The 17,362-nt window shown below is 42.7% G+C and overlaps 2 protein-coding genes across 4 annotated transcripts in view; one reads left to right on the forward strand and one right to left on the reverse strand.

Annotated features, from left to right (window-relative positions):
• VPS54 (VPS54 subunit of GARP complex) overlaps nt 1-13,203 on the reverse strand; it is a 51,514-nt gene extending 38,311 nt beyond the window's left edge. For 2 of the 3 annotated variants that reach the window (XR_012659766.1, XM_075088378.1), the window contains exons 1-5: nt 13,091-13,203; nt 12,523-12,634; nt 2,855-3,016; nt 1,754-1,995; nt 244-322 (exon numbers count right to left, since the gene is read on the reverse strand). Coding sequence is in view for 1 of the 3 variants with exons in the window: in XM_075088378.1 (XP_074944479.1) it covers nt 244-322; nt 1,754-1,995; nt 2,855-2,990 (457 nt within the window). In the remaining 2 variants the exon portion in view is untranslated. The remainder of the gene's footprint in view (nt 1-243; nt 323-1,753; nt 1,996-2,854; nt 3,017-12,522; nt 12,635-13,090) is intronic. The other variant, XM_075088379.1, reaches the window with a different exon arrangement.
• ACTR2 (actin related protein 2) overlaps nt 13,199-17,362 on the forward strand; it is a 516,258-nt gene continuing 512,094 nt past the window's right edge. The window contains exon 1 of the mRNA XM_075088389.1: nt 13,199-13,212. The gene's annotated coding sequence lies outside the window, so the exon portion shown is untranslated. The remainder of the gene's footprint in view (nt 13,213-17,362) is intronic.

The raw sequence follows: 17,362 nt of genomic DNA on the forward strand, positions 1-17,362 counted from the left end.
CTGCCATAAATGCAGACATGCCAAGGAAAAGTTTAAGAGCAGGTATCACAAGCATTTTGACCTATAAAATATCAGCAGTGGTCATGAATACTTCTAGTCAACCATGTCCGGGTTTTCAATTACTGTTCAGCAGCAGCTGGTTTTGCCCATGAAGCCCTTGAGCAAGTAAAGGAGATGATCAATATGTTATAGTAGTCATTAAAGAATTTACTTTTTAGCAACTAAGGAAGGCTTTGACTGTACCATGGGTGTGTAATAAAGTCCTGTCGAAGGTATCTTTAGGAGTACAAATATTCTTGCATCTTTCATGAACCCTCTCTCTCTGTAAAAGAGAAAACATATTAAAGCATTACTTTGAGGCTTTAAAAATATTTTTTTCTTTGAAACAGAACATTCATAACATTTTCATTGAAACATACTGCATTATACCAAATAATTCTGACAAGTTCCCAATAATATTTTTTCCCTTTTAAAAGCTCAGATGATGTTTGTCCAGGTGAAAGGTATCATAGGTTGTTTTCTCAGTATCTTTACATCTCAAGAGAAAGTGAACACAAAAATTATTGAAAAGGTCTAATAACCTCACTACATAATGAGATATAACCATAGAGCAATTGTAATTACATATCCAAACATTTATTTGCTGTCTAATCCAGAAATCACACTACCACACAATGAATCCTTCTTCACTGCTAAATTAAACTGGATCAAAGTTAGAAACTGCTTCCACATCAGCACCTTGCTGAAACCACGTATTTTGTTTCATCATGCAGAGCTTCAAATTTTATCCACATGTGTAAACACCAGAAACCATAGTGGTGAGAAATTACATTTCTGAAAAACAACTATGTTACCTAAATCTCTGCTAGAAGCTACATCCCGGGTCAGTTCCCTCTTACTAAAACCTTCTTTCGTTTCGCTGTCACTGCATTACACAAACAGATGAGCTCTTCAACATTCAAAACGTTTAATGTGTGAACTAATGGCAAGAGTTAAGTTACAGACAATTCTCTTCCACATACTTTAACTATGATTTATGTAAGTAACACTTCCTGCAGCTAATTCTGTAAGAGCAAAAAAATGAGAACGTTACAAACCAAGGAAGCAGAAAACAGTGGGAGACTTCTACATGTTCTTTCAGTTAAAAAAAAAGAAAGAATACTACATACTTACTGACACCTGTATTTTAAGAGTTTGTAGAAGTCTCCTACTGGTCCTGGTGCCCTTAGATGTAGCTTAAACTTCCCTGTTACAAAAGAAATCATCAAGGTAATAGGCCTATTTATAGTTTCAAGAACTTAAGGTATAAATGTTTATATTAGAGACTCTCAAAAAGTATCTCCAAGCCTTGCAGCACATAGTCACGTTTTATATTTGATTTAAAGGTCTGAAAATGCTAATGCTAGATTGCACTGCAGAGCCCAACCATTAAACAATCCTTACAGAAAAAGAATAATAGGAAACAACAAATAGGAACTGTAAGCCCTGGTACAGAGCACAGTATTCAGAAATACAAGTGAGAGAAAAAAGAAAAAAATTGCCTAGAGAGAATTTAGACAGCTTTTTCCACACTACGAATACTGAGATTATCAACCTAGAAATGCCTAACGAAGAGTCAACAAGCACTGGAGAGCAAATTAATTATCAGCTAACTGTATGATGACTACTAACAGGGGCAATCTCTAATTAGAAGAAGGATCTCAGATCTCTTTCTGGCCCCTAGTACTATGTACAACTAATTTTGTGTTCTTACCGGAGTGATTTCCTGTTGGTATAATGCAAAGTGTTCCTTGGTGATCTGTGGGAGGTAGAATGAAGGCGTGACTTCAGTGTCCACAAAGTCCACTCCCCATGTTTTTGTAAAGAAATCAGATTCCCTTTTTGCTAACCTAGGATCATTTAGGGCTGCTGGGATATTGACTTTGGAATGATAAATAGTCCATCTGTGCTGATCCACAACTAGAGATGGGCTGTCACATAAATTACTGGGATCGCCTGCAGCACAAAAGACAAGACAGTTTGTTAGGGTGAGAAACTGAAAGTTTTATTTTTGCTAAAATGTGGTTCTTAAGCAAGCCATGTTTCAACAATTACATACTGGATCAGAATTATCTACGCAGAACACACACGATATGCTCCTTCTGCAACACTTTAACTTGCATTTCTTGTATCAGATTAACCAACACAAGTTTTTAACACAGTGGTGTATTCACACTCGTTAAATACATTTAGCTCAACATTAGCTTCTACTGAAGAGAAAAAAAAATCCAACCACAAACATATTTTTAATAATCTGAACTCAATCAGAATGACAGCTGAAATTTGTTAGTATTATATTTCATAATTCTTAAGATCCCACCCCACCTACTCCTTTTTATAAACTAAGCTTTAGTATACCACAGCAGCTATAACTGTGACCAAAACCTGGTTTTACCATAACACTAGCGACTTATAACAGCGCTAGAGACAGGTCCTAGTCTCTTGCCTTCCACTGCAAGAGGACTGGGGTGTTTCACAGAAGTAACGCTGCCAAACTCCAAGCACACTAGACAGGTCTGTTACAGGCTCTAACAGAATATACTCTCTTCTTGCATGTAGTATGGATCATAGCTACAATGTGATGTGACATCAACCAAGCAAGATCCCATCTATAATGTGGACACCTAAAAACAAACTGCAAATAGGAAGGCTCTCATTGCTCCAAATGAGTGGTATAAAGCTGAATTACAGCATACCTTGAAATAAGGCTGCGGCTTAGTATGTGACACCCAGTATACAAGAAAATTTGGCTGAACAATTGTAAATGGATTAGCAAATTTAACTGCATTTTCACTCTCCTTGACACCGACATTACCTGTAGGCTCCTTGGGACACACATCAGGCAGTGACTGCACAGGTCGAAAACGTTTTGGGGCATCCATTTCCTTTTTAAGGAAAGCATCGCTGCTGTTTGACTGAGGCACTGGTGAAGAACTGTGGCTTGATGCCATTGCATAAAATCACCACTTGATAAAAGCTAAATAAGAAACAATAAATATCACAGCTTTAATAAACTTCTGGTTATGGATTGTATCAAAACAATGACACTCCATCAGCTATACAGTGGTTTTTTTAACTGCGACGCTAACTGACACATTTAAACAGCAACAGGGGAAAATTCATTTTAAACACAAAAATAAAAGGCAGAATGTAACTTCATAGTCTCTTTCTCCCCACACCTCTAGGTTTGGAGGATAGCTTGTTCTTGCACACAGCACCAATAAAATTGTAAGTTTAAAAAAAAACACAAAAAACAGGCTTTCACATGCTTCTGCCATAACTATCACAGTCACAGTGCACACATTCACAGTGGAACTTCCTCACAGATATGAGGAAGCTTGGGTAGACAAACATATAGCCTTCCACCTCCTCTTCACTCCTACCTACCCTACTATCCTCAGTGACTGCGGGGAGCAGACCACCTTTTGCATCTGCAGAGGCATGCCATACTCAGTGAGGTTTAACCACAGTGCATCACATGCTGCAGTGAAAAAGGGAATGGGTGCAGGTGAGATATTCTGTGCCCTCACTTTGTTGCACTCTTAATGTCACAACTGCAGCAAAAGGAGGTGCACCATTTTTTCCGAAGGAGGAGGTCTGCAGCATGCGTTCATGGTTCAGCCAAGCCTAGCAACAGCTACCCACAGATACAATGTATCATTAATTATTTATAGTAATTGAAATAATTATTACATTTCAGACAAATCAGGATCTGAAGAATACAAGTGTACCATGTATATCAGAAAAGCACGAGCACATACTATGCATAGAACATAGACATCTTTTGTCACTTGAATCAGGAAAACTGGCAATTCAATTTTTCATGGCTGTCTAGTAAACTAAACTATAGTTTCTTTCAAAGTAAAAAGCATCTGCAGAGAGAAGACAATTAAAAAACAGATCAAAAAGCTCTGCAGTAAGGAAAATCCCTCTAATTTTCAGTTGAATTTTAAGCTTGCAATTTGAAAATAAACAGCCTTAAAAATTTTACACCAGGGCCGAACAACATAATATGTCTTCCCACCTGTACACAAGGCTGCAGTTCCATCAAAGTATGGGTTGAGTCAGTAGTAAACTGCAGAACTGTTGGAGATTTGAGAGTTTATTGAAATATACCCATAATGTACAGCTCAAAAAGTGCCCAAAGGGACCAATCTGAACCCTCACCTTTAAGGAGAAATAAACACATCCAGCAAGATCTTAGCATTTAACTACCAACCCTTAAGGGGCACCTAAATTACTTACTATGCTGTGAAGGAGCACGAAAAGATAAAAGACCTATTTTATCTTCAATCGCTGAAGCAGGCACCAAGGGATGACTGTACGTCACTGTGTCAACTTCTAACAGCATCACATATATTACAGCAAATCTCATTTGGAAAAGAAAAAAAAAGTGCCACTTTCTAAACGAGGTTGGAAGTGTCCTACAAAACAATTCTAAAGACAAGTTAAGATATGTACAGCTGTAATAGAGCATCCCAACGAACGGGCCCATAATGACTAACAAACACATACTCTGACCAGGGGATTCCCTTCAAAGTTCTGTATTTGCAGTTTTTCTCCTGAAAAAGCCTCTGTAATATGACAGTCTGCTCTATCCAGATGTATGAGCAACTAAGACAATTTGTATAAAGCACTGAAATCTTGTCCTCTTGCTAGCAAGTCTTTCATTAAGCCTCTCTCCTTTCCCCGTAATGAGGTATTGCCTAGAAGTATGATCTAAGATGTGAATTGTCTCAACTACATAAATCTCAGTAGAGAAAATACTAACTGCATCATGCCAGTGTAAGATTTAAAATAAATCTAAGAGACAATTCAACACTCAAGACTGGTTCAATACCTCTTCAAAAAACAAACTATACCTACTCTTACACAGGTGTTTTTATTATTCACCACCAGAAAATACTCACATTGCCTTTGTACACTGACAAATCTTAAAACTGGAAAGAGTACAATAAAATATCAATGCAAGCAGTAACCTTCACACTACTGAGTGGATTTCAACAAGATATAAGGATTCACAGCCAGAGGCCTTCTTAAGTGGCATGCAATATGATGCTATACTAAATTATTCATAGTTAACAGCTATTCTAGTAGCCTCATAAGTCAGGACCTCATGGATAATTAACCTCAATGAACAGCCACATTTGCACAGGAATAAACCCATCTGTACTGCCCAAAATCAGGCACTCCTCAAACTGCAGTCCTTAAATTAGCCAACTACGTAGAGCTCCAGAGAGAGAAAAAAAATGGACAGAACTACCTGAATTAAATTCAGATTACAAAGGAATATGTGACAAGTCTACATGAAGACAAAAGTCCTGCCCTACACCTGAACCCTTCTGTGTACGCTAACCTTGCAGACAACAGAACAATAGTTTCATTTGTTCACCAACAGAACAGCCATTCCTTGTGCTCTGCTACTAAACATTTTATGGATAAATTAATCTATAGCCAGCCTTCTGAATCAGCATTTTTAAATATGCAACAATATATGATTGCTGATTTAAACATACTACAAAAATATGAAACTCAGTGTTAAGACAGAACAAAACTGCTGCAGAATACTTTAACTCATTCAACTTTAAAAGCAAGTAAAATGCAAGTAAATGTAGTTATCTGCACAAGCTGTGCAGAATGAATTATGAAATGGTGAGTCCCCTGAGCCTCCCACTTAGAAGAGCGTATATGCAGCAATAAGAATATGCAACTGTGTAACTTAATGACATCAATATTTAAATTATATAAAATTAAAACTGGGTTAGATGAAGTCTATTCTCTCTAGTAATCACCGTAATTTACTCACATGTTGTCTAGCGATGTGTATTAAACGAACACAAAAAAACCTTTAGGGGTCAGATGTAAGAGTAATGCTAGAAATACAGGATTACAGCTACATTTGCAACTTGCCCTCAATATATTAAATCTGTTTTGTACACACTGTATTAATTTCCTTAGTTTAAAAAAATGACATTAAACTATACTGTCACTGTAATGACTTAATATCACTGAAGTTAAACATTGAAAAAGGTTTTTAAAAAACCCAACCATCACAACAATGAAAATAGCTTTAATAATTTGAATTAATGGTATTCTTACAGTCTGAACACATGAAGATTAATATTTCAAATTCAACAATCTTACAGCTTCGTCTTTTAAAAAAAAAAAAATCCTTGTTCGATAACATGCTTAGCAACTCTGATAGGGCACAGTTGTATGACATACAGCATGGAATAAAATGACCATACAAGGACATTGAGGTGCTGGAACATGTCCAGAGAAGGGCAACAAAGCTGGTGAAGCATCTGGAGAGCAGGTCTTATGATGAGCGGCTGAGGGAACTGGGGTTGTTTAGTCTGGAGAAGAGGAGGCTGAGGGGAGACCTTACTGCTCTCTACAGGCACCTGAAAGGAGGTTGTAGCGAGGTGCAGGTTGGTCTCTTTTCCCAAGTTACTAGCGAAAGGACAAGAGGAAATGGCCTCAAGTTGCATCAGGGGAGGTTTAGATTGGATATTAGAAAAAATTTCTTTACTGAAAGACAGGTCAGGCATTGGAACAGGCTGCCCAGAGAGGTGGTAGAGTCACCATCCCTGGAGGTGTTCAAAAAACGTACAGACATGGCACTTCGGGACATGGCTTAGGAGGCACAGTGGTGTTGGGTTGATGGTTGGACTTGATGATCCTAGAGGTCTCTTCCAACCTTAATGATCTGTGACTGTGATGGCAAATGTAATAACCACATGCTTGGATGCTGTACAGTGGGCAGAGCAGAAGATCGGTGCACTTATTAATGTATTAGTCACATTAATTTTAATAAGTTATTTCTGTGATGACTACTCTCTGACTCTTGAGTTTCACACCTGAGGTTTCAGCAGTTAGAAGAGCACCACAACAAACAAAGTGTATTACTCAGAAATAATTGCACAGGACTGTTATAACTCTTGAGCATATGTTTGTTTTTCTAAGTATTAAGACTTGCACAAAGTTCTTCAGAAACTGCCTTTCCATATTCTGAAAGTTATTTGCATGCTTTGTTTTTCAGATGGTAAGTCTTCACTACCAAAACATCCAGTATTATCTCTATATAAACATGATACTAGAGAAAGTGCAAACTAAATCTCCCCTACTCATGGGTGTTAACTTTGTATTTCCTCATTTTTGGCCAGTTTCCCATTAGCATTATTACCTTAAGTACGAAATAGAAAATTAGTTAACAGCTTTACACGAGTTAATAATTTTTCCTGGGAATTTCCATATGCACACACTTCAGTTTGTAAAGCTGAAGTTTGTATCAACAATACAAATTAGAATTTGTGAAGACAGCACAATCCCTGCAAGGTACCTGAAGTAAGTCTCAATGTATGCAGTAAAGAACCCAGATTTCTCCTTTCTCTGCTCTCTCCCTCCCAAATGAAAATAAATCTACAAGCTACTAGTAATACCTCTAACTTAAATTGATAGTTTTGGTAAGTTAGCTGGTACTACAAGGGGCACCCAGAAACATGGAGCTTATTAGCTCCAGCCCTTCATACATTTCAGAGCATCCGCTCTCCAACCTCAATTTTCACTTCAAAAATAGTGACATCTAAGAAGAGACACTAAGAACCCAGGGTTTGCACCTAACCATGCAACACTGAGCAAGTTCTCCTTTAAGTATTCAACATTGTCCACAATAAGCCACACTTGGACATCACTAGGTACTTTTCAAGAGGTACACTCTGCATCCCAAAGGTAAGGTGAGAAGTTTCTCCGTGAACATGAATGGCACGCTGAAGCCCTTGCTGCTTTTCATGGCTTTGTCTGGCAGCAGCAGCAGAGTGAAATCAAAACATTTTCAAGTACTGTTCTGGTTACCCAAGAACCTTCAGAATAGAAAACCATCAGAAGTCACGCTAAAGCAAAACATTTCACCATTTCTAGGAGCAGTGATAAATACCAGAGATAGCTACTAAGGAAAAGGATACCTGAAACACATCTAAAATAGAAAAATGCACAAAGGATTCCTTCCAGGACATCAACAGCCAACAACATTTCTGTTATTGGCCTAATATATTTACGCTGTTGTCAAAAGTTTAGGCTTCCCACTCTATTATCATACAGCTCTTTTAGCTACATCAGCAGGATTTAACCCTGTAACAAGGAAACTGTGCTATCAGCGAAGTACCTTTGTAAGGCAATGTGAACCAGCCTGACCTAACACGAGCTTTCAATTTCTTTCAGCCAGCTAATTCCTCAGGCTGAAATTTCCGCACTTGCCCCTGTGCCCCAAGACAGACATCCCTCTTTCAACAGGAGAGCCAAGAAGGTTAGCTTTCAGCAGAAAAGTTTAAGCAGTTTCAGGGAATGAGGTTAAGGCTGCGGAAGCTGTTCTGCTAACTCAAGCTCTTTCTGAACACCTATTTCCACCCTGGGGTTTTTAGAGTAGGAAGCAGATTATTGTCAGGGGCACGATGAAGCTAGAGCCGAAGAACAGCTGTGACTTGTCCCCATGGCAAGCGATCTACATTTGGTGCGCACTCCAACACCAAACCTCCTAACACAACTTGGAGAGAAATCTGTGTCAATCTGGCCTTTCTGAAAGCCTAATAAATATTTGTATTTGCGAACGCACATGTATTTCAGTGCGTTCTGCACATCTTTTAATAGTATCCCAAATCACATGTTCCCACACTGAGAGTATACCTTCTCTGCAAGGTCAGCATGAGTTATGACCATCCAGATTAGCCTTGCTGGGATGAAAGCAACCTGGCAAGGAAGCTATACAGGAGTTATCCGAGTTTCTCATCAGCCCTGCTTAGCCACATGTGCTGTTACAATCCAGCATACTCTAATTCCTTGGACGGTGCTGAGCTGAGCCAGACCGCGCTACTTTCTCAGCAAACTACATAATGGGGACTGTGGAAAAGCAAAAGCACTTGAATAGCTTAAAAAGTAATACCACCACTCTCCCCTTATATTGTGCCTTTCATAATGCCACCTCATAGCACTCTCCTCACACAGAAAAACAGGCAAGGAAAAAGGTAATCTGACTACAAAGAACAAACAGGACAGCTGCATTCCCACTGCAAAGCACTGTGGGTCAACTACAAGGCCAGGGTAAAACAGCATCTGACTCATAATTATATTTTGTACCAGTTTCTTTTCCCCTCCCCAGCTGAAGTCACCTGAACAGTTGATCTAAAAAAAAAAGCGCTTTAGTTGAGCTTTACTTCATTAAACCCAAGAATAAGATCCTCTGAAAAAAATTACCCCCAAAAGTCCCATTACTGAGCAACGTATTATTTGAATGCATGTATATACAAGTTACTTAGAATAATACACAAGTGTAAACATTTTGTCAAAAATTGAGAAGTTATCTCACTATAGACAAACTATCTTAAAAGTAATATTTCACTTTTATTCAGGTACTGAATAACACAATTAAATGAAACATCTGTGATACACCCAGCGTACTGAACACACTTCCTCTCATCCGGAAACGTAACTTCCCAATGATGAACAGTAATTTGAAATCGGAAGGCAGCTTCTGTGCTGGAGGCAGCTTCCTACAACTATTTAGGTCATTATGTGTTAAGTTCTTCCATGCCAGGGGTAGCAGAATCATTCAGAAATAATTAACAGAGCAGTAAAAATATATGTCAGGAAAGAAAAGGCCTCATGGTTAGTTGCCCACACTATCACACAAGATGAGAGTGAAATCTCTTTGTACTCTTTTTTTAATCAGGCATCAGCATTACAGTGTGCATTATCCCCTTGGAAAATGGTGAAATATGAGCATCTCATAGTTCCGGAGAGGTACATGCAGCTGCACAAAGATCAAGGAGCCGTGGCAGGCATTCCAGCTAGAAGTCTGACAAAGGCAGAGACCACGGAGCAGTGATGTTTGGAGGAAAGGCAGAACTGCACTAGCCAGAGCAAAAATCATAATACTAAGGTCTTGACTTTACAAAAGGGATCTGGCAGAAGATGACAGCAGTTTCTGTCAACAGGAAGTTTCCGTGTGCAGGCTCTCCACTTGCTATCTTCAGTGGGGTTAGGCTCAATTTGTTAATCTGAAACTAATTTTCTAAAAAATGTGATTTTTTTCTTGAGAATCATGTCTTTCTGATGCCTTACTAAAGCCCTGAACAACTGCAAGTAGCTATGAAAGAGACAAAAATATTTAATAGTTTTGATGTTATGCATAAAGTCGAGACCAGGGATTATCCAAAAGCAGGCAGAGCATATGTCATAGCAAGTCTCATCAAGCAGTCTTGACATAGGATGCCATTCCACTAGTGGGAGGCAATAAGTCACTCTGTAGGGCAAGTAGTCAGCAAACAAGACCATCCAAACTTTATCTTGGTGAGCAACAGAGTGTGCCACCCATGTTTGTTGATGGTTCTTGTGGTGTTAATACCTGCCCAACAGAAGATCAAATGAAACAGATCACCTCTATTTCTTTTCATCCCTCAAATAGCTTCCATTTACAAGAATAAACATAAAAAACAGTATGGTTATGCTACATTTGGAATGCCAAAACATAAATGGAAGTCCTTATATCACTGCTTACAGTAAGTGTGTAAAACTAACAGGAACTCGCTCCCATACTGCAAAGCACCAGATATGCTACTCCAACGCTAATAACCTATCTTAAACACACACCCCACATCCAAACTGGCTCCTTTTTTTGCTTTAAGAACCAGATTAATAGTTGAACTACCCCAGCTTTTTCTCTATCCAAAGACAGGTATTTTAGAATATCTGATATGCAAATCAATCCAACATTTTTGAGTATGAGGGAAATATGTTAAGGATTTACCTTTTGAAAAGAATACTCAGATCTTTTTTTTTTTTTAAACCTAGGTGAGATGGGCACAAAAAGTTAAAAATATGGAGAAGACAAATCTTATATGTGCTTGTAAATATTGGTTTGGACTTGGTCGTATGAGGCCCCAGAAATAAATATGTAGAATATGCATTCATGCTCCGCCTTTCTCTCTTTATGCTATATTCATAGAACAATACCAGGAATAAACAAAGTGTAAAAAAGAAAGAAAAAAAAAAGAAACAAGGAGAAAACTGAGCCTCCCAACAGGAATGATGATAACATGGCCCTTCACTCTTCTTGAGAAACTTGCAGCTCCTCATTTCCCCAAAAGGCTGAAAAAGGAAAGCAGAAGTGGCTTCTACACAAGAGTTGCTGCCCCAGAAGAAGAAACGATGCCTACATGATTCCATTTCCCAACTTCTTCCCACTCAAACTGCTGAAGAGCAAGTCTGTGGTTTTTCTCTACTCTCTCTAATGGCTCCTGACACTTCTCAGGCAAACAACTCCTGTTCAACCTTGGGAAGGTATGGCCCCCCTCTCCTCCCAAGAAGTCTGTGCTGTCAACAGGGAGGCAAAATTCCTCCACACACATGCCAGACTCCTACTACAGAGACAGACAGTTCTGAAGACACAGGGACACCTGGGACAGATCCTATTAGTGGCAAATGGGATGGGAGAGGTAGAGCTGCTTCTTCGTGTGCCTTCAGACTTCAGTAGTGAGGCTGCCCACACGACACACAGCAGCTTTTGCTTAGACAGCCATAGATCTCCTGTCAATCAGTTAATTTTAAGCATTGTTTTCTTACCCAACAGAAGCACCATCCTACGACCAGAGGATTTCAAGGGAACTATAGCTTTTGTGTATCCTATGGTGTGGGAAAAGTCACACTGGCTCTCAGGCTAAAGCAATTACTGCAGCCACTACAACAATTAACATACTGCAGTCAGGTTTTTTAGTAAGACCATTTTTTCACAGGGCTGCAAAGCAGCTGTGGTTGCACAGGGCTACAGGTTTGCAGAAGTCCATAAGAATTCTTCTTGCTCAGGACTCCATTGAATAGGGTATGGGTAAGATGGTAAAGTCAATACACCACCTGCACTTTAAAACTCTCAAAAACATACAAGTCTGTAACGAACCAAATAGATTTATGTACTTTAAAATATGTGCTTTACATGTTTGGGATCACTCAATGGTCTGTAACAAAAATCCTAAGTACTTAGAAAATATAAAAAAAAACAGAGAAGGAAAGGACACTCAATAAAACACTAAGGCCAAAACTAGACAAAGAGAGAAAAAAAGTTAAATTTTTGTTCAAAGTACAGGAGGTCAGTATTTTACAAACATGTATATGGGTATTTCTCTCAGTAGGACATACTGTGTTTGAAAAAAATCACAAGGTAAGAAACGATGTTTGACTACACACACCATTTTAGTATTGTCTATAAACCCAGGAACCATTGCAGTCCTAAACGGTTTCTGGAACCAACAAAACCTTTAGCTCTCCACATCTCAGTCCATCCCGCATGCCAGTAACACGGGTGTCATGTGCCAGCATTACATGGAAAAAAACCCAAATAATTGCTCCAAACGCTGCTATCCTGCACCATTGCTGACTGCTTATAAAAGCTGTGCCTGACGAGCACGGCACCACCGTGCGAGGAGCTGGCTGTACCTTAGCGAGAACACGCTGGAGGGATCGCAGGGGAGCCGTCGTCATATCTCTTCCTGTCCCATCATATGGAAAACAGCCCGGCCTCGGAGCTTGGGGACGTCGTGTCGGTGACCTGCAGGAGAGAGCCCACATGAGAGAGGGCCGTGACGGCCGTGCTCAGGGCAGCCCAGGAAAGCCTGGCTTAACGCTGCCACTTCCACACACGCTCAACGCCCCCCTGCCAGGCACAGGCACCGATTTCAGACACCGTCCGTTTCCCACCGAGGGGTTACCATGGAAATACAAAACGCAGATTTGCGGGAAAAGGGGAGAACGGGGCGGCACCCCCGCGCCTCGAAGTTGGCGCCCCTTCCCTCACGCCCTCCTCTCCTTCACACAGCCCAGGCCGCTCGCCGGCCTTCGCCCCGCGGAGGCCCCAGGCCGCAAAGACAAAGGGCACCAGAGAAAATTCAACTTTCCCGGCCGCTCTCCGGGAGAGCCCCTCGGCCCCGGGCGGAGGCGGGGAGGCACCTGCGCCGGCGGCCTAGCGGCGGGTGGGTGGGCCGGCGGGGAGCTCCCCGCTACCTACCTGCGGCGCCGGACGGGCTGGCGGACAGGTAGCGCGGCCTAGCGCGGCGCCTCCGCGGCGACACGTCGCTCCCCCCCGCGCAGGGCGGCGCAGGAAGCGGCCGGGGCGGCGGCGGCGGCGGCGGGAGGGGCCGAGGCACCGCCTCTCCCCGCCGCCCGGGGGAGGGGCCGCCGCCGCGGCGGGCGGAAGGGGCTGCCCCTGCCCGGCCACGTTGAGGGTTGCGGTTCCGTCCGCTCGGGAGCGAGGCTGGCACTTGGCCCGGGGCGCATCCTGGGGGAGACTGCAGGGCTGAAGTGCTGCCGTCCTCCCCGGGGCAGGGTGGGACCCGCAGGGCCCTGTCCCTGGGGCGAGAAGCTCCGCAGTGCCCCGCGGCCGAGGCGCTGCCATTTGAGAGGCCCCCGCCAAGTACCCCGCAGCTACAGCGCCGCCGTGCTGGGGTGCGAGAGGCCCCATGAGTAACCCACAGCCGAGGCACTGCCATCTGAGAGGTCCCTCGAGTGCCCCGTGGCAGAGGTGTCACCATTTGAGACACCCTACAAGAGCCCAACTGCTACAGCACCACTGTCCTGAGGTGTGAGAGCCCCCATGAGTACCCCATGGCCAAGGTGCTGCTATTTGATAGGCCCCATGGACAAGGTGCTCCCTTTTGGGGGTCCCCACAAGTACCCCACTGCTACAGCACTGGATCCTGGGGTGTGGGAGGCCCCCTGAGTGCTCCATGGCCAAGTCAATGCCATTTGAGAGACCCCACATGTACCCAAAAGCCGAGGCACTGCCATTTGGGAGTCCCCACAACTACTCCATGGCCAAGCCACCACCATTTGAGAGACCCCCACAAATGCCCCACAGCCAAGGTACTGCTATTTGAGAATCCCCACAAGTGCCCCACAGCCAAGACACCACCACCTTGGAGTGCAAGGGGTCCCGCAAATGTGCCCCAGCAGTGCCCTTGGCAGGGTTAGGAGGGTCTCCTTGGTGCTATGAAGGCCTCACAGCTTCCCTCTGTGGCAGTGGTGAGCAGGGGAGGGGAGCCACAGCATCCAGGCTCTGTGATGGCAGCTGCTCCTGCACAGGTTTTGGCCACAGCCGCCCTGCTGCACTGCAGTGGGGAAATCGTGCCAGGTGGCCGCAGTCACGCTGAGAGACTTTAATCAGGCATCATACCCAGCAATCCACTAGCTTGTAACTTCTTATTCAGACTTATATTTTAGGCTGTAATTCTTTATCAGGCCACAAAAGATGCTGAAATACAGGGACATGTTAGGTCCTAATTAAGCAATAACAGCCCCATGCCTAATCGTGCCTTAAACACACCTAAATTCTCGGCTCTAATCCTGCAGCTGTCAACAAAAGGTATCAAAACACAGGGAGGCTCTGATTAATTAATAGCAGTAATTCCATTTGTGTTAATAAGCAGAGGCACGTGAGTCATGGCTATGGGCCACATAAATGCACGTATGTGGAAATCCATAGGTTCACACCCTGGGCTTGCAGCTCACTAACTCCTTTCTGTGTCTGCCCCTGTGCTGACACCAGCCAGACTGGTGTCACCCCCAACTGGACTGAATATGTTTTTTTGCTCCTCAGTAGTCAATGTTGACAGACATTTGTTGGGTATAATTTGTTTTGCGGACTCTGGACTCATAAATCCCAAACAGCCGTCACTGGGATCAGGTGCCTGGGAGTCATAGGGACTCTTCGATGGCTTCTTTGAGAGAAGTGTCTGACCTCACCCATGTTCACCCTTTGGCTCGGGACACTCCTTTGTCAGGGAGCGGGCTCCTGTCTTCAGCTTTGCTTATGTCACTAATGTACAAATGGCAACAGAAAGCTGCTGACACCTGTAACAACACCATGCCAGTCGCTGGTGCAGCCGGCTGAGCTTTTTGCAAGAGAAGGAATGAGTTGTACATGCAGAAGAGAGAAATGCATACATACCCACAAGATAAATAAATTGCAGGAAGAAAATACAAGGGAATTGTGGAGACACTTTGTTCCCCACACAACCGTGCATTAAAGACATTATTTGCTTTCCAGACACTGTCTTGGGGAGGCTGTGTATTGTGGTTGCAGTATCCTATTTCATTCCTCCTGTCAGATTTAGTTTGCAATATGGCAAACAGCTATATCAGGCTAAAGATATGCACCAGCATTGCTACCACAGGGTGTGAAAGGTTTTTGCCAAAGGATAACTAGATTCAGTACATTTAAAGCACTGACCCATCAGCAAGCAAGCTGTTTTATATCCTACAGTAGAGGCTGTGGTTTCAGGTGTGTGGGTGTTGTGCTCGCAGGGCAAATTGCATGCCTCTGTGTCACTTCCAGGCTGTGTTTCACTACTGCTTTGCCTCCGGCAGCAAGACTGACGCAGGTAGTCACATCTGTGTATTGCTGCTGGTATCACACACCTGGGCTGTCATTTCCAATGGGACTACTCTCCCACCTCGCATTAGCATGGACTTGAGCACTAGGCTAAGTCACATCGTTTGGACCCAGACATGGAACCTACTGGGTCATAACTATTTGGGGGCCCTGCTGTCCCACTCAGCATGCGGCTATCTTCCTGTGGGATTGTGGAGCTCGTCAGCTGTTAGCTCTGCAGACCTTAGGGAACTTGAGAAAGGAACACCCAAGAGAAGTAGGTGTGAGGATGTCATTAGCATTTACCCTCAGAGGCCAATGGAAATCTGTGGCTGCAGTTTTCCTACTTTCACTGCTTGATTTCACTTTCTCAGGCCACCAGACATCTGGATGCACCCATGGGTCCCCAGGTGTCAGATTGTGAAATATTGAGTAATGCATGGAGCACAAATAAGGCTCTTAAGGTGCCTATATCTTGCAATTACTTCCCTCTCACTTCCCTATCTGCGAGGCCCCAGATGGCCTGATGCTACAAAGCAAAAGGGCACAGGGAGCACCTTCAACTCCCTTTTATTTACAGTAATAGTACAGCTGTTTTCCAATAAGCAAAACATTCCAACCCTGTTTGGAAGTGGTCATTTCATGCCCAGATGGAGGTTTGCGTGTTTTTATTGTTGCTATTGTTGATTCATGTTAACACTGAAAACTGCTGGTGTGGATCCTAAGCTTTTTGCATCAGAATATTTCTGGCAGTTTTCACAACGTCTTTGTGTCTCACAACTCACACAGCACTGAAGTTTTCATTGCAGAGCTTATTGAAAGCACAGCTTAACATTCTTCTATGTGGACTGAAGTGCTGGCTACTCAGCCTGGCCCACTGATTGCCACTCATGTGTGCGTGAGTCTGGGAGACGCTGATGTAGGCTGAAATAGCACCATTTGCTGCTTTGCAGCAATTGCAATGACAGTGAATGCAAGTGAAATTGCAATCAAATCTGATCTCTTGTCTTACCCTGCAAGAGGTAACTGGTTTATACAATAAGTTTAAAGAGCAAAAAATGTGGCACTACCAGAAAGAAACACTACTTTAATATTACTATTACTTCATAACTGTTGGCTTCAGTATCAGTGGTCAGCACTACCACTGCTGTGCTCTCTTTACATCCATAATACCTTTCCTAGATATGCTTTAGAGAATAAAGATGTACCTTCTCATGCTTCAAAATACCATCTTGGCTTTCTGAGGTGCTGGAGTTAATATCAGCTCAGCACAGCTCAAACAGCCTTTTCTTTTTTTAGAACCCAGAACAGCAAAAGCAGCAAAAAACCCCCCTGTTAAATGTTAAATGCTTGTTAGGAGGCCAATGGGAATTTCCCTCCAGCAACCTGAAAACGTCACTCACAGTATTTTCGTAGCATCTTTTCAACTACCTGGCAGGAATCTCTTTGTCCCTAATCAGCCTCAGCCGTGTGCCTCAGCCATGTTCAGACTGCAGGCACACATATGACATGCTCCTCATGGGGAAAACATGGTGGTTTGGGTTTTTTGTTGTTGTCGTTGTTTGTTTGGGGTTTGTTGGCTTGGTTTTGGTTTTTTTTTTGCTTGGGGATCACATTAGTTGGAGTCTATCTGTCTTCTAATCCCTAAAACACAGCACAGTTGCAGTAAAGTGAGAGATAGTGAGCATAATGTAAAACTGATCACAGTGTAGAGTTCCAGACCACAGAAAGACTGCGTTTGCAGAATTTACTCACATGGATAAATTCAATGAAGTCAGAGAGGCTGTGGGAGGCACAGAGGCAGCGTTAGCCCTGTCCTCTGTTGTGGTTCTGCTTTGTGTTACTTACTGTTGTCTCAGATGAATATCGTCAGCCATGTGGGTTGAGGATGGCATTTCTGTCCTGCTGACT

The sequence above is a fragment of the Phalacrocorax aristotelis genome, chromosome 3, assembly GCF_949628215.1.
Source record: "Phalacrocorax aristotelis chromosome 3, bGulAri2.1, whole genome shotgun sequence".
NCBI lineage: Eukaryota > Metazoa > Chordata > Aves > Suliformes > Phalacrocoracidae > Phalacrocorax > Phalacrocorax aristotelis.